This window comes from Pezoporus flaviventris, unplaced genomic scaffold (assembly GCF_033815535.1).
Source record: "Pezoporus flaviventris isolate CSIRO_AGI_PZ_B2104156 unplaced genomic scaffold, CSIRO_AGI_Pfla_v1 ptg000015l, whole genome shotgun sequence".
NCBI classification, from domain to species: Eukaryota; Metazoa; Chordata; class Aves; order Psittaciformes; family Psittacidae; genus Pezoporus; species Pezoporus flaviventris.
Genome location: NW_026892563.1, coordinates 45,591,650 through 45,617,370, shown reverse-complemented (window position 1 = coordinate 45,617,370; position 25,721 = coordinate 45,591,650). Strand labels below are relative to the sequence as shown.

The window sequence follows — 25,721 nt, the reverse complement described above, 5'->3', positions numbered from 1 at the left end:
GCCAGGTAATGTAAAACAAAATCAGCCTTTATGATTTTCAAGGATTAGCATCTTCACGTTGAGAAAGCATGTAACATTTCTTCCAATAAAATAAGAACCGAAAAGTTTGTCCATTGGAACCACAAAGTAACAACAGTATCAGCAGTTGGCTGCAAGACCTAAATTACTGTCACCTAATGTCCATCACTTAACAAATAAAATGAATACAACATAGCCATTACACAAGTACCATGTTCATATTAACAGCGTTAGTGGTGCAGTTAAGAGCATCACTACAACCACTGGCGACAGTTCTAAGAAGAATGCAGTAGCTGAAAAATCACCAAATGAGTTGATAAATCAGCATATTTAAGTAGGGGCTAGCAAAATGTGAAGAATGCTGCCCCTAAACTTCAGGGATAATTAAGCAGGTTTCTCTCACTGAACAATGAAATCAATGACATAAAAATAGCAAGCACCGAAGCACTCAAGCACTTGGTAGAGATACTGAAAACAAGCCTTGTAGTAAAGCCTGTTGCTCCTCCTTTTGATAAAAGCATAATGCATTTTTGCCTTATCATGGAAGCGATAGTGCTATAAAAGCCCATCAATTCAAGGCTATCTTACAGAGGTCAGGCTGCAGACTGCAATTTAAGTCCAGGAAGGAAGGATGAACTGCTCCCAAGAGTAGGCCATGTTGTATTGCACAGACAACACAAAAATGATTCATATGACTTAAGAGTTTAGGAAGGATATCAGAAGTATGTATATCAACTGTATTAACGGAGAGATGTTCTCAGACATGAGGGTGAAACACTCCCCTCTCCCCCCTTAAAAAAAAACCAAAATACAATGATAACGCAATGGAAAAGTAAGATGTTACTGAATTAATTCCAAGGCAACTATTCAATTTAGATGGCCTTATTAAAAGGCAAAATACAGAAAATACAGCGTAAAATTCAGTGTTGCATGGCCTATGTCAACGTGTATTCCAGACTAAAGTAAAAAACTAACAACATAAACTTTTGTTATTGACAACACTCATTTATCAGAGAGAAAATCTCCCGTGACCAAAGAAAGAAGATCCCAGAATTTAACACAGAGCCCTTGCAGAACAAAACCACCCCAAAGGACAAAGTCACTAGGAATAATCTCAGATAAGCTTTTTCCACTAAAAGAACCCACCACCGAAGATGGGTGGTGGTGTGGAAAGTCACGGACAACTCACATGAAACATCATTAAAAGCAATACAAATTCAGTTACAAGTTACCCTTACAAAGCAATAATATTTATAATCTCTTTGGAAATGCAAGTTTAATCACAAAACATTCTGTGTATGTGAATACAAATATTTGCAGAAAACTAGTAATATACTCTGTATGTATGAAATTCTTGGTTCCTTACAAATAACAGTTCAGGCACTTGTCCATACAGAATAGTTTGGACAAGAGTTTCAGGCGGTGCAAACTCATGCTACCCCCATTATAAACAGAGCTAACACAGTATCAGCTAAGAACCTGCAATTTTCTTTTTCCTCCTATTCATCTCCAGCATTACTGCTGCAGTATTGCTGCACCTGGTTTTCTCAACCCAAGAACTCTTCAGTGAGCTGGGGAAAACCAGAGCACGCAGTGCAACCTCTCGTTGTTTGAAGTTACGAGCAGCTCCATTTACAAACACACAGCTTTATCTGTTGTACCGTATCTGAAAAACTCACCTTTCGGACTGAAGCCAAACGGTTCATCATTAAAGACTCTTCTCTATCATCATCGTCATCCAAGTCCAGCATGGGCATACTAAAGCTGTCAATAATACTGCAGCACCTGGAGTTTTCATCCCTTGGATCAAAGGGATCCACAATGATTGGTTCAGTTCCTTTGATTTCACAGCGGCAGAAAGGGCAGCCTTGGCCATCAGATTCCTACAAGCAAGAGAAAAGAAAAAGTGTTGAAAAGTAAAAAAGAGAAGTAATTTTAAAAGCAGGTCTTAAATCTTCCTACAAAAAAAAGGCCCTTAACAGGTCTCTAAGAGCTTGTAAAGAAGCATGGAAATAAACAGGAAACAGATTCATAGGTATTTCACTACAGTAAATGGCAAAATGACTGCATTTTTAAAGCTGTCATCAAAAGATTAAGCTTCACTTAAAAGTAACTAATCAAAATGCAACCATTACCTCTACAGAGCACCAAAATGGTAATTGTCTTCTTATTACATGTCAGGAAGGAACACCTTGCCTTTTAGGATTACAAGTTTCCTATTCCCTTAGAGGAAAGAAGGTGAGGTGTGTAGTCAGAGATAATGCATTTTATTACATTATCTTTTAGACTGAAGTATTTCTTTTGCATTTTAATGTAGAAAATGCAGATGAGCTTTAAGGCATGCAGCGCATTCGCTGAAGAACATGTATACAGCGCATCACAGCTGCAACATTACCATCACTCAGCAATACCCATACAGAACATCTCGCACTACAAACATTTTTGACGTGTTTAAGTAACAAACCAGGACTTTACCACATTTCCAGTAAATTAGGTAAAACAAGGAGCTATTTTCACATGTTATCAGGAAAAAGAATCGTTTGAATTTTAACTTCTAAGTGATATAATGTGCTAAATGGTTTCCAAGCAGCCATATTTCCATTCCTTTTACTCATTTCAGAGGTATTTTTTCCTCATCAGAAGTAATCAAAAAGCCTTTAAAGTAGATTTCAGCCTATAATGAACAAAAATATCAGAGAAGTCTTTCAAGCACTAAGAAAGATCTTTTCCCATCAAGAGGCATGACACAGATTTGAATTAAAAAAAAAGCCCTGAAGTTTTGAGGGATCAAGATAATTCAATCTGAATTCAGATATCACATCGTGTCATATTTATAGTCAGAGAGACAGCTAGAAAGATACAAACACCAGAATTAATTCTAAATAAGCTACCTATCCTGAAATATCACCAAGCAAGCACAGCTTTTTGTTTTCTCAGATATAGGAACAGCTTTGATTTTCTTTTTCTAGCATTATTTTTATCTTGATACTTGCCAGTCTTACTAAACTGACAGATGATTTTCCAGTTTGCGCAAGAACCGTATCCCAAGGCCACAGAGCTATAAATGGTGTCTCCTGACAACAGTCACGTCTATTTGCATGGTTAGCTCTGGATTTTCATTTTGTATGAAGAGATGTATGTAATCTACTTTTAGCAGCCTTGCATCCTAATTACACAGCCTTGTCAACACCCCTTACTACTTCAAAGAGTGTCTCCTCCAAGTTATATGTAACGGAAGTCCTCCCTTACTCAAAGAATTCCTTACAGTTTCATTTTTTACAATGAGCCTTAAGATGAGGAATAGAGCTTTTAATGTTCAAGGCTTTCTTCTATCTGTGTTGTCAAATAGTTCTGTACTAGCAGCTTCCTTCCTTTCTTCTGAAGAACACTAAGTTCCCCCCAATACACTGGGTAACCAATCACAGCAGAAGAGACTTGAGTTCCACAGTATGAATACAACTGCGAAATTAAACCTGAGCTCCGAGATGTCTATGTGAATACACGTTTGTCCATGCCCACAGAAAGATTCTTGAGGACACTGACAGAGTAGCTATTACGAACCTCACAATGCAGCACACATGCCCATATGCTTTTAGAATGAAGTCCCAACATGCAGTTTTTAGACAAGCAGAGACTTCTGTGGAAGGAAATTACATTTTACTGCTATTGCATAATGCAAAAAGTAAACAGCTAAACCAAGTCTTACTTGAGAGACTGATCTCCACACAGGTGAACAACTCAATCCGCCTTAGGAGTCTATGGCAGATCCAATGTTGCTTACTCAATTTTTTCTGCTTAGTGAAAACATCTGTATAGGACCTCTTGAGGCATATCTAATGAGCAATTATGCTGCCAATTAAACACTAGCCCACCAGAAGCTTGCAACAGCTGATGCTGTTACAGTGTAATATTTCTCCATTGCCTCAGTAATTATATAAAAGCTAAATTTGTAACATAGCCCAAAAGGTACCTGATCTATTACACCTGGTTGCGATGTTTTCATGAAGCTTGATGCTTTTGAACAACAGTTCTCTGAGCCTAAAATGCTTTGTTGTGTCCTCTTCCTGGATCCTTAGCTATTAGCCAAAGTACTGAGGACCTTAGCGTCTCAAGTCTCCAGAATCAGAGCACATCACTGTCTCAACACTGGAACATGCTGCTATCATGCAGTGAGACATCCAGCAATCAAAAGTAAAAAGGTTTCAGTCTGACATTCAGAATGAAACTGGTAAGAACAGAGAAAGGATACTCCTGAAATGAGAAATACTGTTCCAGCTCAGCAGTTGCTGAGCACTGAAACAGACATTCTTATTTGGGTATGTCTAAAATGAAATTTCCTCAGAATTTCAGATCTGTGGGCAACTTGAAAGATTTGTGTTTGGAGCATCAAACTCCACTTTCATAAAGAACACAAAATTGGAAACTAATAATACCCCTTTTCTGGCAAGCTTTATTGCTAATGGAAAACCAGAATCCTGCCTGAGAATGGAATGATCCTTTCTTCTCCCCACAAAATACAGATAGGAAGAAGAAAGGGGCAAGGGAGGAGGTGGCAGAATTGATTCCATTTAGAAGCACCTATTAAGGGGAAGTCAGAAATTGTAAAAAGCAGGAGGCATTCCTCTTTACTTTCATTTTTAAGCCAAGCACTTGTTAACTGCACTGACCTAAAGGCACCAGTCCTCCCTTTTCCCAGACCAGTATGTCCATGAGCAGGATGAACAAAACACACCAACCTGTGTCACCAGGAAGTCTGTGGTTTCTTAGGATATTCTGTAAATCACATCCAGAGATCAGAGTTTCCCCTCTATTCAATCTCTTACCCCAACAACTGGCTAAAACTAGGTGGTTTAGTGCTTTATGTATTACTAACATGAAATGCAAGAATCCTAAGCTTGTTTTGCCACAGGTCATTTATTTACCTGCGCTACTGACCGAATCCTCTCACCAAAGACATTTTATCTCCTTATAAAACACTGTCTCAGTTAAAGTTAACCACTCCCAGCTGCTACCTGTGCCTTTTGAATCTATCATGAAGTGACCTGGTCTCTGAACTGGCACCAAATGCCCAGCTTTCACTGTCTGAGGGGATACTGCACTCAGGAAATCCACTTAGCAGCTATCAGCAAATGGCCTTGGCAAGCATAAAAGTCCAGATTTTAACCTCCTGGAACTTTACTTTTTACAGATTTTGGTCCACAAAATAAAAAGCTTGTAATTTTAAATATATATGTCCTTGAACCCTCCCACTGAGTACCTGGAAAAGTAAACACATACCCACACTGTAAAGAGGATGTAGCAGAAATACACCCTCTTCTCCACTAACTGAACTATGACAGTACCTGCCACGCTGTAAGACAAGAAGTGCACATAAGGTGTCCACAAGGCTCTATCTTCACATCCTTGTCATTCTCTGCACAGATTTTACACAGCTGGAAAGTGGAACCCATTTCACAGTACAATTCATACTGCTCCTGTAACAAAAAAAGTCACGGTTATTCTTTTCCCCTGATTTGTTCACAAAGAATATACTTAAGCACCAGTAGTGACAAACATTTCTGAGACCCCTGTTTTCCAATCCACTTTACTCATTAGTCAAGGAAACTGTTGCTACTGATCTATTTAAAAGCCACACTAAGGTTACTGAAACAGCTTACTATTTTGCTTCTTTAAACCTGTGATATACCACAATAGATTCTACAAAAGGAAGTTTATAATATCTGTGCTTATTAGGTTTTCTACAAACTTCTCACGTGTATGCCTTGTGTAGCAGTTATCCTGCTTTTCCTTGGTTGCAGTTAAGAATAAGATAACTAACAAATGGCTGTAAGTGAGAAATTAAGGGATAAATGGGAACAAAATTGGGATTTCCTTTTCTAGGTACAAGTTTCAGACTAGTAAAAGTTATTGAATTGAAAGCAGAGAAGCAAGAGGGCTTTCTACCTACATCAAATATGCAGTACGGTAGTATAGTTAACTGAAGTAAACAACATCTGTGAAGCAAGTATGGCAATACCCCTCCGGATTAACTTGGCAACAGCCATGCACAGATCATTCAGCACTTTGTATCCTTACAAGATCAACAGGAAGATATAAGAATACCTTCAGGAGAAATAAATAATAGATAAAACTCGAGTCCAGAATAGTTTTCTAGAACTAGGTATTGTTGAGGAACTGCCATTTAAGTGCATTTGTGTAGAAACCCAGGTTTTTTAGTCTTGGAAAACAAAAGTAACATTGGAAAGCTTAAAATAAGTAGAATCCAGGTTACAGGAAAATAAACAGCTACTGTTGAGTAAAGGGAGAGGATATGAGGCTAAGAAAAAGAGAAAAGAAAAGAGACAGCTCATATCTGCAGCTGTAGTCAGTCTGTACTGCTTATGGCAGAGCTCTCAAAAGAATCCATCTGCAGCAAACTAGCCCTGCAGCCACTTTTATATCATCTTTTCGTAACTTAAGCAGCTCTAGCAACAGCTTTAAACTACTGCAGCTCTATGTTATCTAAGACAGCATTCACGTAGTTCAGACTGTTGAATTACCATGAGAATTAACTAATGGTGTGCTCACAACTACAAGTTCAGAGGCAGCTGGATTCACTCCGTGAATTCAAAGCACAAGATGATTGGCTTGGGAAGAACAAGGTAATCACTGAGAATGTCTAAGCTGCTTTTCCTCTCCTTGAGGGAAAGTAAGGATATGGGGCTAGAACATTATGCAACACAAACATCTGATATCTCTGCATTACTCTTTCATTACTATTTTAAGACTGGAGGAAAAAGTAGTCGGAGAAATAGAAGTACCCAGATTTCCTTCAGGTAATTCTTTTTAAGACCTCTCTTACTTAGGAAACAGATATTTTCATGACGGTATTTGTGCTAATGCCAGAGATTATAACAAATACTTCTTTCCTAAAATACTTCTGGAGATGAAATGTACGTAGAGCACTCAGAATTACACAAGATTCAGCAGGTCATCCAGTCTGCTCTGAAGAAACAGAAGGCCATGTGAAACAGTATGGCTTCGGTCTAGTCTGATGTCTTTCCCTGACCATAACCTCAAGTCTTCGAGGTGCTTTTGTCAGGAAAAATGTCCTACACAGCATACCGCAGCCTACTAGGGTTAATTTCAGCACCATTTTTCATCAAGCATTTGTCTTGGGGTGGCTACCTCCTATTACTTGAGCATCAAACACGTGCACATTAGTTGATCAGATCATCATTTAACAAGACAACAAAGACATCTAGGTATCCTAATATTCTCTGCAAAGTGGCTCCCTTTAGACAGATAGTTTTTTTTCTGTTGCTTCTCCCCGATCTCGCTTTTAATTTGCACAATAGACAGAGAAGACAGGAGAGAGATGCTGGAACCAGTATCTTTGTGAGTAAATGAACTATACTTTTTCCTCCTGGAGATGTCCAACTACCACTGCTATTCAGGTTTCAAAACTACCTTTTGATCTTGATTTTATTTCTGTATTCCCATCTGCTATTAGCAAGGTAACACCAAGCTACACAAACCTGCAGCATCAATAACAGTTATTAAAGATTTTTCTGACAACACATTTCTCACTTGGAAGAAGCTTATAATAACCAAACTTTCCAAGACATGCCATCTGCATCACCATCAGCTCTAGAGTTTAAAGAGCTATTGCCCTGTTCTTCATCTAAGACCCTGCATCAGCAACATATTTTCACTCTCATGAATTTGTTTCTCACATTTTAATAACATTATCACTGCTAGATGGGATACTAAGGGAAGTGATGATTAAAAAATGACTGAAAAACTCTGCAACATACCTGCGTGACTTTGATGTGGTCATGGGGCGTGGGTTCACATAATCCCGTCAAATCAGGATTATAACTTCGTCCATCAGGGAACAGATAGCTGCATCACAAGAAGATTGTTATAAATATGCATGTTGCTTTACCTTTATTAGCCAAATACTACCTATGAAAATTTGAAGGGGCAGAATAAGTTACAGTAGGCATTAACTAAAACCCATTAGCTTTCCTCAGCCATCTTTATCACCTTTTGGGTGCAACTGAATTGCTACATTCTGCTACAGGCTCAAGTCCATTTGCAAAAGCACAGGCAAGACTTTGGAATCAAATTCACAGACAGCAACAGAATGCATCTGAGCTTTGATTAGCAGATAGCTTTCTGGAGGTAGCACTATTTTAGGTCTTCATTTCGCAGTAAGCTTATAATTGCACATGTTCATAGCGGCCTCTCCACTGAAAGCATGATGCTCGGCGTCTCTACAGACTATTTCAAGTAATGGAGCAGAACAGAAGGTAACACACATTTTTGTACAGCTGTATATAGTATGATACATATAAAAACATGTATCTGTAAAAAATATTACATATGTCTATATCTGCATATTATGACAAGAATCTACACTGAAGATCCAAGATGCAGACCAGACTTCAAGAACCAATGTGAGCATTTCAACCCTGCGAGAAACCAGAGACACTAAGTTGTTCTCTATTCAGATCTTTGTTACCTCTGACTTGAAAGTCATTTTGTTAAGTAACACAGTGAGAAAGTTATATTTACATAGGATACGAAAACTATACTCTGAATAAATATTCTCAGCTCTAGTTTTCGTTTGCTTGGTTTCTGTCAAGTAGAAGCACTGCCATAAGTGTGTTTGTTGTTACCGGTATGAAATCATCATGCCTGGGAAAACACTACTGGACCATGCAGGACTGGGGAAAATTGCAAGATTGTAAAGGGTTTCTCAATCTTTTCTTGAGAACTGATCAATTCCCCCTCCCCACTTTTTCTTCCCCCATTATGATGATGTGGATATATCAAAACATGTATCCCACTGAAAAGATTCTGACAACCAGAATTTGTCTGTTACCTCAGCCAACCTAGGAAGAATGTACTACTTCTCCATATAAGCTTAGACTCTTAAAATTATAAATCTCTTTAGTAAGCTACTGGTACCTGGAAAACGTTCTGGGTGTACAATATATAAAAAAGCTATTACATAGCTTTCAGATTATTGTCCAGAGTTAGACATATGAGTAACTGGTAGAAGTAATAGTTCACTAAGTTTAAGTGCACTTGGGACTCTTATGGGAGGAGGGTGGGAGAGGTGGAAGGGGCAGAAGGGAGGAATCAGTGTGACAGCTGACTGGTATTAATTTTCTCCTGGAATTTACCTGCTATGAGATACGGCTTTGGTTAACTTTCATTAACTTTGGTTAACTGGAAACAAGTGTTTTTTCAAATGAAAGGGATAGTCCTTAAACTTCAAAGGAATGCTAGACACCATATCCAGGTCCTCTATTTTAAAGATCTTTAATATATAACCATATGAGCATTAGAAGAACAAGGATATCAGGATTTCTTATCTAAGGTGACTATAGGAATTTGTACTTACAATCCTTCCCGGCTGCCATCAATCAAAGCTTGAAACAGAGGCTTATTGTGAGGTATGGTCTGCAATATGTTCCCATCACCAGTCACATATCCAATGGCCCACTGTCCCAAGCGAGTGCAGCTCAGTCTGAAAATGTAGCTTGATGAAAACAGGATGAATAAAAAGTCAGTGTTAATCAGAGTTCCACAAAACAGTGAAGAAAGCAAGGCTGGCCTGTGGCGAAGACACTGAATTAGGTCTCTGCTGCTTGGTCTTCGTGTAACCTTATATAAACCTACATCTTTTACTCTGCAAGTTTCTCATGGGCAGAAATAAGGCAACACTAGCACCCTACCCCCAGCTTTTAACTTGCTCGCTTTTTGGTTCTCAAAGTGACAGCTGCATGTTCACTGTGAACAGTCCCATTATATACCTTTAGGCATGCCATAAACCTTTCCAAGAACAGTGTATCATATCATCAAGTCTCTACAGCTACAACATATGCCTATTGTGCATACGCAGGCCAATAGCCTCAACGAACAAAGGGGAAACCTAAAACGTTTTTAGATGCAACACAAATGTGAATGGTGAATAATAAAAACTGCTCTAGTAGCGAGGTTAATTTTGTGTGTACCAAAGGAGGTTAACAAGACGGAAGAAATATCACTTCCACGTCAAAAAATACCAGATAATACCAGCCTAACTGGTCTTGGAACTTACATAGTTCTGTGTATTACAGGTGGTAGCTGGCAGTATACATAACGCAGGCAGAGAGCACAGAAGGAGGAAAAGGAAGATTATAGGCAATAGTATGGAGCGCAGATTTAGTTCTTCTTGCTGAAAACTAATCCCTTTCATGTCAGACACCACCTTATATGCAAAAACCTCACTCAGAAAATAATCCCACAGTGAAATACCACAAAATCCATTTGTTTATTAGAAAGAGCAGCTTTTCTTAATTATGCATCCATTATTTATTTCCTTCCAAACTGTTTAAAATGAGAAATCTTAGCCTCCCTGAAGTCTGGTACAGCTCTTACAGCCTTTAATAAGGCAAACATTACACTGAAGTAGTAACTGCTCATTTGAACAGAATCTTGTAATTTCCAGGATGTTTTAGACAGATTAAAAAAAGCAATTTCGCTTCCTATCTCCTCTTTCACACTCCAGCATTTCACCTGAGCCATTCAGAAAGTAATTTTCTGATATTCAATAGAAAGCTATCTTAAAAGTAACTCTCCATTTACAAGGAACATAAAGGCAACTTTGTATAATTTCTCTATCATTTCTCTTATAATGACAGAATCAGAATCAATAGTAGAGAAAATGCTAAGTATAGCAACCACTCTCAAAATCCACCTAGTTATCCGATTTCCATTGTAGTGTTCATGAATACCAAACTAAAAATCAGCGTTACTCTACTGGAACCACAGGATACTTGTAAACATACACTTGATCCATCGGGTAACTTAACAAGAGACAATATATTGTTTGCTAAAAAGCAAAAGAAACCAAGTACAGAATACAAGTATAACTGTTGCTAGACTTTTCCAACGATCCACTTTTAACTATGTTAACATGCGATCCTGTAGCAAAGTTAGACTACCAGGCATCAGAGAAAAAAGCATTGTAACTAAAGGGGAAAACTATCAAAATAAAAGTTATAGGATTAAATACACTAATACATTTTTATTTCTCTGATCTAAGTGAAGAAAAAAAACAGGACAAAAGAAGTGGCATAAGAGGTAAAAGTTCAGTTTAAATAATTCAGTATGCTTAGCACCACACAGAAATTACTCAAACCCAATACATGTCATGATATTTAATCTGACTTTTTTTTCTTCTAGAGGCAGTTTGTGATATAGAAACATTACTGGTAAAGATAAACAAGGGAACATAAAAGGAGCACATAAGCACCGATTAAATTAATAATGTAAGTGTGCTACCATGAAAGATGTAATATGTTCTTTACTTCACTACTAAGCAACAATTCAAGATAATTGTTGAAAAGAAAATTTTCTAACATGCTTTTCAAGAATGCATTGCTGCTTGTAACTAATTCAGAAGGAAGGAAAAGCAATGGAATTTCATTTTTTTCTGTTTAATTGCACTTAGACTTCCATGTCCTAATATCTTTTTTTTTTGCTTCCTAGCACTGTAGAAGAATTATGATTACATGGTTACAAATTTCTCTCTTGTAACCAGGGAGTGTAAGCATCATGCAATATAGAAGCATGAACCTAGAATAATTATGTAGTTTCTGAGACAGCAAGTTAATTTGTAAAGCAATAACCAGCAAAACCTCTCACCTCCCAGGCTTAGTGCTGTATTTCTGCAACCTTGCTTTCACTTCATCGTATGTGAGGAATGCCATGTACCCAGGATGCGTCACAGCCAAGAAGTTCCAATTCCTTAAGATTGAACCCCATGGCTAGAAAGAGAAGACAAGCAGTTAAGAAGATGCAGCCAGGTAATACGTATTTCTAATAAAACTCAAGTCAGTTTGTCAGAGGCTTACAGTGCCTCAGCTTCAGCTGAAAAATACACACTTTTGGTTAAGGTCTGAAGACTGCACTGCATCCAAGCTTTGCTACAAGGGCTCCTTCAGAAGAATTATTCCAAGAACATCAAACGTAAATTTCTGGATAAACAGTTTGAACACCTTAAATTTAAGGGATCTCCACTTTGAGGCTATACAGAACATTAGACATCACGTGTAGTTCAAACCTAGAGTACGGCTCCACTGATGATTTCATAAAACCACAAATAAGCCTATCCTTGAGAGGTCCTGAGGCACTTTTGAAGTTAATTGTAAGTAACACTATCAAATGAAACCTAATAAAGCAACTAATTTGAGATGTTGCTCCTTCTCTTATTCTCTACTTCTCAATTTCTTCAGTTACCATAATGGTATTAGAGCCAGAAACAGAACAAATATTGACAGCACTTCACAACAGTCTTTGCTGACTTGAATAGCAAATGCTTCAGAAAACCCAGTGAGATGTGCCCGATATGCTATCACTTTGAAGAATACAGAAAGAACAGTCCCTTACTGTAAATGGTGTTTATTTAGTGGTAGATTAATACCACTTCCTAGCATTGGAATAGCTAGCAATTCCTAGCATATTAGGTGTTCACTGCCAGCATTTGACGAGACAAAAAACTGCCTCTGAATGGTTGCCCCAACTAGATCAAAATGGGGCTCAGCTCTTCCTCTTTCACTATACCACCACTGACACTTCCTTCACAAAACCTCAAAGTTCTTTCTCCTTAAGTATACAGTTCTAAATCAAAAAGGGTGATCAAACAGTTGGTATTTTGATGTTTAGCCGCAACATGGTAATATAAAGGCTTGCTACAACATGTTATAAAATAAATTCAAGCAGTGTGCAAATTCTTTGGTTAATCACAATCATCAAGCTTCTAAGTTGTCAGCAGCCAGTATCTTCCTCAAATGCTTGGACTCTCTCTAGAGTATTACACTACTGCCATGCCTAGAAAATGATATGACAGTACAAGTAAAAATCACAGGGCAAGAGCTCATAGCTTGCATTGTGCACACAAACAATAAGAGTATTACAAAAGCACATTAGTTAAATGGGAAAAGATTTGTACTCTTTCTCTTCTATGGAAATAGTTTTGCACAAAAGACCAACCTAACTGAACATGTTAACAGCGACAGAATGAAGTTCCTCTCCTTCAAAGCATCTACATATTATGCCGTGCTAACTTTATCTCTCATCTTAGAACCCAGCACTTAAGAGCTGCGCATGCATACAGTGGGGAGGCAGGGGGAGCAACTTCACTTTCACAGGATCTCTGTAAAGAGTAGCTTTGCCGCCTTCTGTGAGTAAGCATCATTATAAACGTAGCTTTTCTGTAACACAACCCACAGTTGGCAAAACAGTATTCTGATTACTTAAAACAACTGGGATCGTCTCTCCGTGGGCGTACGCGCACGTAGTCACAGAAGCTGTAAAGCTAGAGAAGTAAAATGTTCCCTCTGGGAGAGGCTCTCAGACCAAGTTCAGTGCAAGTTCACTTCAACAGTTAGGCAGCTTCACACCAGTGGGTAGTCTGTTTAGCAAGAAGTCTCTCTCTGCTTCTTTGTTCAATCAGAAGTTAAGCCTAACCAGTCTTCTCTCCTTACATGCATCAGTACCGCTGATATATTATTGCTAGCACAAGTCATGGTAATGAACAAACTCACAACAGCCTCACAAATAAACTAATGCAGACATTCACTGCCTTACATAGCAAGGAAAATACATCTCATTTGCGTCGTCTGTCTTGACATTTAGTTCAACCTATAGGACCCCACATAGGGTCACAACAAACTGTTATTTCTCAGATCACTGACTTCTCAATTTTATATTTGATGTACAGAGTTAAAGAAAACCAACCAACCAAGCCACTCCTGTTGTTATTTGTAAGCAGGATGCTTGGAGTTGGGGAATAAATCCTCCAGAAACAATCTTCAGTTCATTCCAGAGTGAGGTATGTTGCAGCCAATGGGCCTCAGACATTTTGCAGGCAAGTCTGAGATAAAGATTTGGGCTTCATTACTAACCTGACTACCGTATTAGTTTGCCAGATACTAAATAAAGAAGGAGAAAGTTTGACAGAGTAGGGATTGATCCCAAGGCAGCAATGCTCAGACAGGAATGCTTCAGCATATCAAGCTCCACATAAAGGGGTTTTGCTAAACCAGCATAAAGTACAATGATCTGTATTCTCTAGTTTATAATTGAATCTAAAAGAACCCCGAGAGTTTTTTTCAAACCAGCATAACCTGTGTGTTCTAGTAAGTGACTAATGTTTGTGGTTAAATCACACAGAGAGATTACTTGCACCATAACATTTTCAAATGTGATATGGTTTTGACTCAGAATGGAGACGATATCAAAATTCTAAACTAAACCCATTAATCACCGCCTGCAAAATCTTAATGTCAGCTTCATAAATGGCACCCTTTTCCGTAATAGCAACACCAAGAAAACTAAACAGAGTTGATCAGAGAATAACATGGAAAACAAAACAAACTCATGGCCCAGGCTTTGACATTAAACTAGTATCTATCTCCAGCAGGCTAAAGAACAATCACTGAATCATAGAATCATTTAGGTTGGAGAAGACCTTTAAGATCAAGCCCAACTGTTAACCTAGCCCTGCAAAGTTCACACTAAACCACACTGACAACCCTTTCAGTGAAGGTATTTTTCCTAATATCCAATCTAAAACTACGCTGGTGCAACTTGAAGCTGTGCATCAGTTTATCACTGTACACCGTAAAGACAGTAAATGCTCAGATAAATGGCTGTATACCTCACAGATTTCTATACCCAAAAGAGACAAATTCAGAATCAATACATCTAATACAAATGCACATCACCATAGCCTTCTATATCCATGTATGTTCTGTAGAGGGGACACAAAGTTAACAGAGAGGCATGTAACATACATACAAGTTTATTTCAGGTAAGCATTACCTAGTAACGATTATACAATTAATGCTGTTCTCAAAGATAGTCCCTTAAGGGCAACAAAATGTTCACAAAAAAAGGTCAGACCTACATTTAGCCTGAAAGTCACATTCAGCTTTTCTTACGTGCTGGTAGATAAACTTCTTGCAAGTATATATAGGTAAGAAAGCACAATGAAAACACAAGTAAAACTTAGATAAGTCCCTTCAGGATAGAGTTTCTAGGAATGCTTTTATGAACAATGAAAAATAAGTAAGCAGAGAACAAAGATACTGTAATCATGCTAAATACATGCAGAAATGAGGGGGATGTTGCTAAACGTTTTTACTTTTTCAGGTGTAGGTGTTGATGCCCCAAGCAGATCTTACCTGAAATAACCTAGTGAAGATATCAAATTCAAAAATCGAAATGTAGTCATTGCAGGTCAAATCAATAGTTGATTTAAGGGCCATTGCTTCCAAACCAGAGCTTATCTGATGAACTTCATGAAGGCACTGCCTGAACACTTTCCATGGCACTATAGTCCTGTGACAGGGGTGGAAATAATAAAATTAATAAAACCACATATGTAAGAGGATAGCTTATTTAGACATCAGAAATGAACTTTTCAGAAACGGAACCCTGATTTGGTTTCCCTACAGACACACACAAAAATAAAACTCTAAACCCCCAGCAACACACAACAAAATCCACAAGTTCTCTGAAAGCAGCCCAAGTAAATGAAAGAACAGTTTGGTCAAACAGAGTGTCAGTTATTTTACAATGATAAATATTGAAGCTTCCTTAGGAGGATAATAAAAAGAACACTTCAGAAACTGAAATACCCCACACCAAGCAGGTAGGAGCCAATCTCACACCTTCTTAAAGATCATGTAAGGATCAGCTCCATGCTTCGGAAGAAGCTCCCTTCTTCACAATCTCTTCTCTCAGAATGATAAGCATCAATTTAGTACCTACCTCAATAACGTTTTTTAATAGCTAAAGCTCAAACACTGGTCAAGTAACACAACATCAACCAACCAGAGACCACTGATACCGATCCAAGGCCTGTCACAGCCCATGACAGTTACATGAATATTAGAAGACACATCTTCTCAGATATTCACCTTCACATATACATGGGGAGTATTTTCAGACAGTACTGAATGTGGGAAAAGATTGGAAATCAGAAGAGAAAGAAATGAAAATTATCCTAGAATCACAGAATAGTTCGGGTTGGAAAGGACCTTAAGATCATCCAGTTCCAACCCCCCTGCCATGGGCAGGGACACCTCACACTAAACCATATCACCCAAGGCTCTGTCCAACCTGGCCTTGAACACTGCCAGGGATGGAGCACTCACAACCTCCCTGGGCAACCCATTCCAGTGCCTCACCACCCTAACAGGAAAGAACTTCTTCCTTATATCCAATCTAAACTTCCCCTGTTTAAGTTTGAACCCGTTACCCCTTGTCCTGTCACTACAGTCCCTAATGAAGAGTCCCTCCCCAGCATCCCTATAGCCCCCTTCAGACACTGGAAGGCTGCTATGAGGTCCCCATGCAGCCTTCTCTTCTCCAGGCTGAACAGCCCCAACTTCCTCAGCCTGTCTTCATACAGGAGGTGCTCCAGTCCCCTGATCGTCCTCGTGGCCTCCTCTGGACTTGTTCCAACAGCTCCATGTCCTTTTTATGTTGAGGACACCAGAACTGCACACAATGCTCCAGGTGAGGTCTCACAAGAGCAGAGCAGAGGGGCAGGATCACCTCCTCTCTAACACAAAGCCACATTCTGTCAAATTCAGTTTCTATTTACATAGAGATAACGCAGGTTAGTTATTTTGCCAACCAAGTGCTTGTATGTGGAATCTGTCATGAGAATGATCACTTGAAAACACTCCATTTTGTTACTCAAAACTATGAGAAATTGTTCAATAGCAATTCTTCTCCTGTCATTAGGGTCAGATCCAATTTCTGCAAAGCTGTAACACCTTCTCTTTAACAAGTTCTGCTTCCCATTGAGAGCAGATTCTATGATATTTTTAAGGCATTTTAATTAACCAAAATACAACCAATAAGTAACTCTTAACCACTCTACAACTATTTTCAGGACTTAACATCTCACACATTCATAGCAATATTTTGTTAGTAACTGCTAAAATACCGAAAGGAACAGGCCTCACAAACTCAATGTTTTCTGCAATTTTTGTTAGTTCACATTGCCTTATTCTTCAAAGAGCTAAAACATTTTGTTCCAGTTTTCCTTACAATTTTCATACGTGGAAATGTATATTACTTGGTAGTACAGTATGAGGAGTGGGGGGACAAGACCCACTGACTGCATTAAGTATCTGACTAGATTAAACTGCTCCTGCAGAATAACTATTACGCCGTTAACATGAATTTAAACAAGTAGTCATGTGAAGTTCAGCACTAAAGACAGGCTCCTGTATTTCTACCACATTTGTAAGTGCAAAGAGATCTACTTGCTACTGGAAGGCTTATAATGAGAAAGTCAAATGGTAAAATATGAAGTTTAATAGATCCCAGCAGATACTTTCATCTGTGTACGAAAAACAGGAAACCACAAAGCGCTGAAGAGAGATCCCACATCAGATGCCATTCGAGAAAGAATGCACATCAAATTTTGATTATGGTAAAGAGAGAATGGAACACAGCACTGAGTTCAGAGAACAAAGTTGGGAAACATCAGTGCTGCTGCGGTGTTAGAGTTGTTTTAGTGCAAGTGCTCACTGCTTATGTAGTTCCTGTAACCGTGGCTCTGAAGTGTTTTCTGATTCCCATTGCAAACCACCCTAAATGGTAACAGTGCTGGGGGGATGCTGAAATTGAGCTAGAAAATGCAACTGGGTTTTCTTTGTGGGTTGGGTTTTTTTCTGTTGTTTGACTTGCTTTTTTTGGGGGGGAAGGCAGGGCTGGGGGGTAGGTTTGTTTTTGGGGGCTTTTTTTAAACAGTTAAAACAATACCCCTTAAATAAAAGCCAGCAGAACCTCTATCAGGAATGATTATAGCCGCACTATACCTTAAGAACCTGTTTTCCATGCCCCGCCTGAGACAGTTTAATGAAAACATGATCATTACATGCAGTTAAGACGTAGGATTTTTTGATATTCAGTTAATAGCCTGCACGCCCAAAACGCCACCAACAAAACCCAAAACAAGTATCTTCAGAAGAATATGTTTTTAGAGCCCTGTTGGCTAATACTTTGGCTAAAACAAAAGCCAGATGTTGGGAAATGAGCAATGAGCTAATGAAATAACACAGACATTTATTCTGTGGGACTTCTCCAAGAACAAGCGACTGAAAAGATGGCAGCTCCCATTTAAAGTTCACTAACTTCAGCAGGTATTCGCTGCAGCTTCATGCAATAGGTCTTTCCTTTTTCACTTTCTTAAATAAAGGGGAGAATTGGTTGTTGGAACACATCAACTCCTATTTCTCAGTAGCTACTTTTATACTACTATAGAAGTACTATGCTAGTACTGTCCTATACTACTTTTATGCAGCTATCATTCCTAAATACTTTGAAACAGCATCAGCCAGGGATCATTTCCCCCCAGTGTCTCTCATTGCGGGCAGAACACACTCACTCAATATGAGGGTGTTACTGAGTTGTCACAAAGTGAAGGAATCCGAAACATCCTCTCCTCCTGCTCCCACAGCACTGAGATGTGGTGACCTTTCAGGCACACTGAGAAACACCCTCTTCAGGCAGAGGTCTAGGAGGAGAGCACGCAGAACGCCTCCCACAGTGACGAGGGTGCGAAAGAGGCTTTCGTAGGTGGCTGGTGAGCAGAGTTTCTGTTTGAGTTAACGTTTCACTGGTGTTGCTTTCTTGTGTTTTAGGACATACACAGCTTTTGAAGGCACCTTTTCATTATTCACATCCAAAGAGTTATTTATGGGACTAACCGAAGCAAGGTTGAGACCTGGACCATCCTAGTTAACAGCATACTTAGACTGGGTTTAAATACAGACTTCTTTCCTTTAAACATGAAAAAAACAAACAAAAAAAACCAAAATAAAACCCAAAAAACCCACAACAAACCCAAACAATACAGCCCCCCAAAAGCCAACAACCTTACTAGAAAGGAAAGATCAGATGCTGTTTTGCAGTGAAATACTGCCTGCAGCATTCAGTTCCCGAACGATAGAAGGTATCTCCTGTGAATACCTTCAGTGATCTTAGTCCTTGTGATATTTGTTGCATCCTGCCCTAATGATACCCTGCACTAGATGCTGGCAGGTAGTCTGCACATGTCTCATGCGATTAGGCTGACTTGCGGACACTTGTTTAGGAGATGAGTTAGTCAGCTCTGCTACAGCTCATCAGAAAGATGCGATTTGACATCCTGGTAACATTAGTTCTCCACAGAATTAGGTTAAGGAAGCGCAGTGTCTCAGTATTCCACATATGTAATTGTACTTACATAACTATTCCTTGCAGTAGGGTGCACATGACTCCCACAGAGACAATGTTCTGGGGAGCATCTCAGGTGAGAGGGTGGTACTGCGCAGTGACTGTACTTCCCTCAAACGTTGCCTGCTTATTTAAGAGTCCTGTCAACAATCCTAAAACAAGCCATTCTCCCCCAAACCCCTCAAAATGATACCACTGCTCATCACTTCTTCTGCAACAATAAAATTGAAGAATGGTGAAGTCAAAAAACTTCTGATTGAAGGATGAGCTTTTAAAATAATACTTCTATATAGGGTGGTATCTACTTACTATCACTGCCGCACAAAGTGAAGTGTCACCCTATGATCTCGAAAAGGGTTTTAAACATCACCCACACAACTTCTGTGTGCCTAAGGGAGAAGGATTAGTGACCAACATGTAATTTTGAAGCAATTTATCAGAGGAATTTAGGTCTTGACTTCCCTCCTGTCCTGATCATGTGTACATGGGATCTTATGAAACTTCCTGATGTTGCTGCATTATTAAAAGTTATATTATTATAAATATATCAAAAATTATATTATTATAAAAAACCTGGAAAGGAAGCAAATCTTTTCTGAGTGCAGAGTGCAGCACTTCAGCAGAACTGGAGAGATGAAGCTATTCTGGAATGTCAAGTGATCCTGCTCCGTTTGAAGCAGTGCAGACCACAAGTATGTCTAGGAAGGTAAACATGAACCTGTGGAACTTACAGTGAACATTTCTGTCTGTGAGACCTCTCTCAAATGCTGCCAGAAAATGTAACATGAAAAGGGCATTGCTGTGTCCAGAGCAAATACTGACCCAGAGAGAAACAACATCCTTTGCAAGTCTGCAGTGAGCAAAGTGGGTTTTGGTTTATCATCACTGACCAGAGCCTTCTCTTAAGACTGCTGCTTCAGTTTCAAGTGAAAGGCAACATCTTTTCACTGCTTCTGAGCTGCAGAATAAACAATTGACACACAAAAGGCTCGAGAAGTTCAGTCCTAAGGGAAAAAAGGAATTCTGCCATTTCGTGCCAGTACAATCATTAGTGACATCAAGCAGAGCAAGTATAGATGAATCTAACATGAGAACAGAAAAGGTAAAAAAGAGAAATGAGCCTTACGAAATGGAAAATATATCACAAAAAATATCCACTTCCAAAGCCACATAACTGGACATTGCTGGAGAGACAGCAAGTTAGTACTTCCTTAAGGGACACAGGAAGACTGTGTTTCCTGAAGTGTCCCCAAAGGGATATGCTTATCTGTGTATTTCCAGCTCTGATCTCTAACCCCAAATGCAAAGCACACTTACGCTTTTGCACGTCCTTTTATACTTAAAAGGCTGCCTCGCCACTGAGAGTCTGTTCTCCTATCTCACAATCTTGTGTGCTAACTATTACATCTTTCTTTTCTCTATCCTTCGTGCCATTTTACCTTCTTAGCCACCCAGAATAGCCATGAAGACCATTGTCCTTTTCTGTTTATTAATCCTACCTTGCAACCTTCCCTTCACTAGCTCTTCTCTACAGCATCACCTATGTTCTTGTTCAAACTTGTTTATCTCACATTTGTACAGAAAAGATATTGTAAGATTTATATCTCACTAGCACCCAGGAAATGGTACCTTCTGCCTCTAGCTCAGAGTTTTAAGCAAGGGTACCAATAAGCCTGTTTCTTGTATTGCCACATCACCCAAGGGAGGAATCATCCTCTAAAAGCCCCATTCCCCATTAAGTTTGTTTGCCAGAAGACCTGCCTTGATGGTGATGAAGGCAACAGCACTCACATCACTGTCTTGCTTCTTTCACCTCTATCTTTGGCTTCCCTTAACTCATGCTTGAAGCTCTCTGGCCCAGGACCACCTCTTCAGTTGGTATTTTTACAGTGATTCAGGCAATGGTAGGGCTGCTGGGCACTATCAGTAGAAAGAACAGAAAATCAAGTAATAAATAAAGGGGATCAACAAGGTGTTTAAACCTAGCTTATCTGATGATTCACTTTGAGAGCTAAATGTTTTCAACTAAAGCTGTGCATTGTGGCCTGCCTGTTTTACTGCTTTTCCTCTGAACCCAAGCCACAGAGGCTATATCAGTTCTACCCTGAGCCCAAAAGCACTGACCACAGCAGAACCACAACTACTCCAAATTTAGAACATTAATCTGAAATACTCTGCCCAACTGCTACTGATAAATCAATAGCCATACTTTTTCCTAAATTCCAATAAAAAAGTAAATACATTTCGAGCCTTAGCTGGAGGTGTGTGTGGGGGGGAAGCATCACAGCATTAAAATAGTAATGTGTTTGACCCTAGTAGTGGAAGGATTTCTACTTCCTCAGAAAATAAAGGCAGAGGGAAATCAATTTATCTGAGAACAATAACAGAAATGCTTTCAGTTTTTTAAGGTGTCACAATGAAGAATAGAACCTTAAATTAAAATAAACGGCAGAATGATGGAGAACTGAAAAATGTAAGGACATTTCCGTTTTGCTGCTGATTCTGCAATGCAAAGACTGCCACAAATCCCAAATCTCAGTAGATACAAAGCTCTGCATAACTTCACTGTAGCTTTCAGATTCAGAGGCTGGGAAAAATCTGTTGGGTCATCTCACCCACTGCCTCGGTTCAGGATCACCCCCAGGGGTATTTTGCATGCTCTTGCTCAGAACAAAACTAGCAAAAGATGTAAGGTGCCATTAAAAATGAGCAAGGAGTCAGGTCTAATTAACGTCAAGATCTATACAGTGATAAAATGAGGATACTGAAGATGCTTTCAGATTACGTTTTACATGAGTATTGATAACCCACTGGGGGTTGTTGAAGTAAACAAATGTTAACTGCTGATTACATGCTTTATAATTTCACGGTTCCATTTAACATTACTCTTTAGCTGTGCGTTTAACTATCATTTCAGCACAGCTACCATGGTAAACCATGGGTAAAGATTCACCCCACTAAAACCACTTGCTCCAGTAGTCGTATTCCAATAACCAGTACAGAGCCTAAAATCACACCTGTGTTTTCCACTTTCCTGCTTTTGAAGCTATCAAGCTCTTTCTTGGTATAGACCTTAACCTAAAATCTTGACCATGACCATGGTGTAAAGTTCAAGTCAATTTATTTCTTAGATCTTCTTCAGCAAGCTCCTTTATATAATCTGCTCTTTTTCTCCTCATAGCCTGTGAATATGCCAAAAAGCTCCACATCAGTGCACTCCACTCACTTGGCCTTTGGAAAGTTCTCCCTCATTCCTGTGTTTTCACAAAGCAAATCCAAAATTCTCTCTATTCTCTCATCTCCCCGATAGCTTTCCTCTGTCGGCTTCCTTGACAAAGTCAATACACCAAAACCATCCTGTGCCTTCTTTTTGACTCTACTGAACATCTCACCCCATAATTTGGACACATATTCTGCCTTTCCAGAGAAATCAACTCCTCTATTTCAACCTTCAAACTGCTATTGTCCATGTTCTCCTTCCACCCACATAATCAAAATCTCATTACCTTGATTTATCAATCCTACCTGTACATTCCTGAACACCACATTAGCGCCTCTAGATTCTTTGCAAGCATGGTATCACTTCCAAGGTTTCCCCTTCCCCTCTGAAACATGTGATACTGGTAAATCATAAAGGCTCTGGCCATTTTCCTCTTTTCGACCTTCTGCCTATGCGAGGGCTGATGATTCCCAGTATCAACATACCTGCTGCTCTCACAAGCATTCTCTCCCATTCAAGCTTCTCTAGCTACTGACATTATTACCTAGAAGTTTTGCAGAGGTGTACCAGAAATGCAGAAGCTGAGGAGGTATTTGAAGCCACGAACGTGTGAAGGTATCTCACCACCTTGCTCTGATGTAGCCAGATTGCCTGCTGAGTTCTACTTCTGTGTTTTCTACAGAAATTCAAAGAGCAGCAGGATAGGTGCTCATCAGAAATAGTTAGCCCAGCTCTTTATTTTGCTAAGGAGTCTGAGTCATGCAAACACACCTGACTAGCTTTAAACACAAAAAGAATGGCTGCATCCTATGATACTAACAACAGGATGAATAACTTAGTTACAGCTGCAGCAAGTTTTGCAGCAAGTGCTCACACAGACAAACGTAGCACAATCAGAAGTTCCCCATTCATTAGGGAAGAGCAGCAAATGAATCAGATACAGATCTATTTTTTTTAACAGCAAAGTGAACTATTGGGAATGGGACCTTTTGGATTTTATTCCTTGGTGGATTACAACTTGCAGCTTTCGGTAAATGGAAACGTAGGTGACATTTAACAACACTGAAAGCCAAAGAGTTAACATAGAAGCATAAACAGCTATTGACCTCTTTCTTGCTATTTAAAATGGTTTTGGGTTTTTTTTAGGGTTGTTTTTTTTTTTTTTTCCAAGTTGGAAAAGACAATATTTCAGAAAGAAATCACAGAACCATAGAATAGTTAGGGTTGGAAAGGACCTTAAGATCATTAAGTTCCCATTCCAGTGCCTCACCACCCTCACAGGAAAGAACTTCCTCCTTATATCCAATCTAAACTTCCCCTGTTTAAGTCTTAACCCGTTACCCCTTGTCCTGTCACTACAGTCCCTAATGAAGAGTGCCTCCCCAGCATCCCTATAGCCCCCCTTCAGATACTGGAAGGCTGCTCTGAGGTCTCCACGCAGCCTTCTCTTCTCCAGGCTGAACAGCCCCAACTTCCTCAGCCTGTCTTCATACAGGAGGTGCTCCAGTCCCCTGATCGTCCTCATGGTCCTTCTCTGGACTTGTTCCAACAGTTCCATGTCCTTTTTATGTTGAGGACACCAGAACTGCACAGTTCACGCATCAGAAGCCAAGATCCACCACAACTTACTTTTTATTTATGCTCTAACCTTAAGCAGCATTACTTAGTGAGCTCAAAGGAAGGGCTGCTTTTTGCAAGCAAGTGAGGAGAGTCCAGGCTTGCCCTGTAAAACAGAGATGCAGACAGGGAACAAACAGTATAGTTCCTCCCTGCACTCCTTCATTGCACTGCAAACCTAATCATAGTTAGAGGTGTCAGATAGTCCCAGGGGCCTATCTTCAGGTGATCAGGTTAGAAACAGATTTTATCTGTTGCTTGCAGTGCCCAAAATCCTCACACAGGCTCTGCTTCCAGGGAAGTGATGCTAGCATATTTGCAAACTAATTTGTCATAGCAGGCCCACTGTGAAAGACATGGCTCACAGGCATACCCACCATGTATTTCTAAATGGATTAGAAAATAATTGATGTTTTAAAAGCTCCAGGCACTTTGTTTAACAAAGATATTAAAAACAATGCCAAATAAACCTTTTTCTCATCTGTTTGATACACATGTTGTTACACGTTTTACACTTAAGCACAATTAACTAAACCTGAGATAGCGGCAAGGCTGCCAAGCACAGATCAACTGCCCACTGCTTAGAAGACAGGTAACTAAACCAGCTTCAGTTCATTAGAAAATCACTGGAAACAACTCATCACTGGTTGTTTACCTAGGCTGAAAGTACAGCACTTGACAAGACAACTCAAAAACCTTCCAGGCTATACAAGATGACCGAGGTTATGCATTTAATGATCTGGATGTCCCAAAATTCCCTCAATTCCTAGATATTTTTGATGCATGGATGCTTTAACAAAAAGCCAACCCCAAAAAAACACTACCACCCCTCATTCCCCCCCCCCCAAAAAAAAAATTCCTATCAAAGTATATGGCATGGCAAGAGCTCCAGGTACCTGAAAAGGATTAGAAAATAGCACTCCAGAGGATGAGTCAGGAAACAGGAGTCACGTATGAACAAGAGAATCACAAGGGTAGAGCCCTGCTGTTCAGATGGACTGATACAGTTGAAAAATTCTTGTTACCAACCTTGTTTTGATAAACACTTATTACTACGCCACAGCATCCTACTATCTGACACCCCAAGCACCTATCCTATTCTGCCGTCTCCAAAAAGAAACTGACAGGAGTCAGTTGGAAGGAAATTACAAGGGAAGCACTGGAATCTCTGAGAGAAAGTACACAAATAGAGAAAGACAAAAGGAACAGGATAGTCAATAGGGAAGCTGATGAAACTGGTTGAGATGAACCAACAGAGACAGCAGCTTGCAGAAGAGATCTGTAAATCCCAATGACAGAGATGCAATCTGCAATCAAGACAGCTGGTAAGGGTCCTTCAGGGACAGAGCCCAACAGGAGAAGGAAAGGACCATGAGGACATTTAAATTCTGATTTGCTAAGCAAAGGGGAGAAAGAGCAGAAGAGAAAACAGAAATGCTGAACAAGGATGATCATTAGCCACTCCTTCTAAGATCCCCTTTTTCTTCTTTTGACTGACATGCTTTTTAAAAGCCTCATCTGATAGAGACCCCTGTAAGTCACATAGATTAATCCCTCAGATAACTTTATCTGAACTTCTTCAGGTATT

The 25,721-nt window shown here is 39.5% G+C and overlaps 1 protein-coding gene across 3 annotated transcripts in view; it reads right to left on the bottom strand.

The window, feature by feature from the left end:
* Positions 1-25,721, bottom strand: part of CBLB (Cbl proto-oncogene B) — a 115,420-nt gene that overhangs the window by 32,562 nt on the left and 57,137 nt on the right. For all 3 annotated transcript variants that reach the window (XM_061454410.1, XM_061454413.1, XM_061454412.1), the window contains exons 4-9: positions 15,243-15,399; positions 11,701-11,822; positions 9,413-9,550; positions 7,815-7,902; positions 5,361-5,492; positions 1,698-1,901 (exon numbers count right to left, since the gene is read on the bottom strand). In XM_061454410.1, coding sequence (XP_061310394.1) covers positions 1,698-1,901; positions 5,361-5,492; positions 7,815-7,902; positions 9,413-9,550; positions 11,701-11,822; positions 15,243-15,399 — 841 coding nt within the window. The remainder of the gene's footprint in view (positions 1-1,697; positions 1,902-5,360; positions 5,493-7,814; positions 7,903-9,412; positions 9,551-11,700; positions 11,823-15,242; positions 15,400-25,721) is intronic.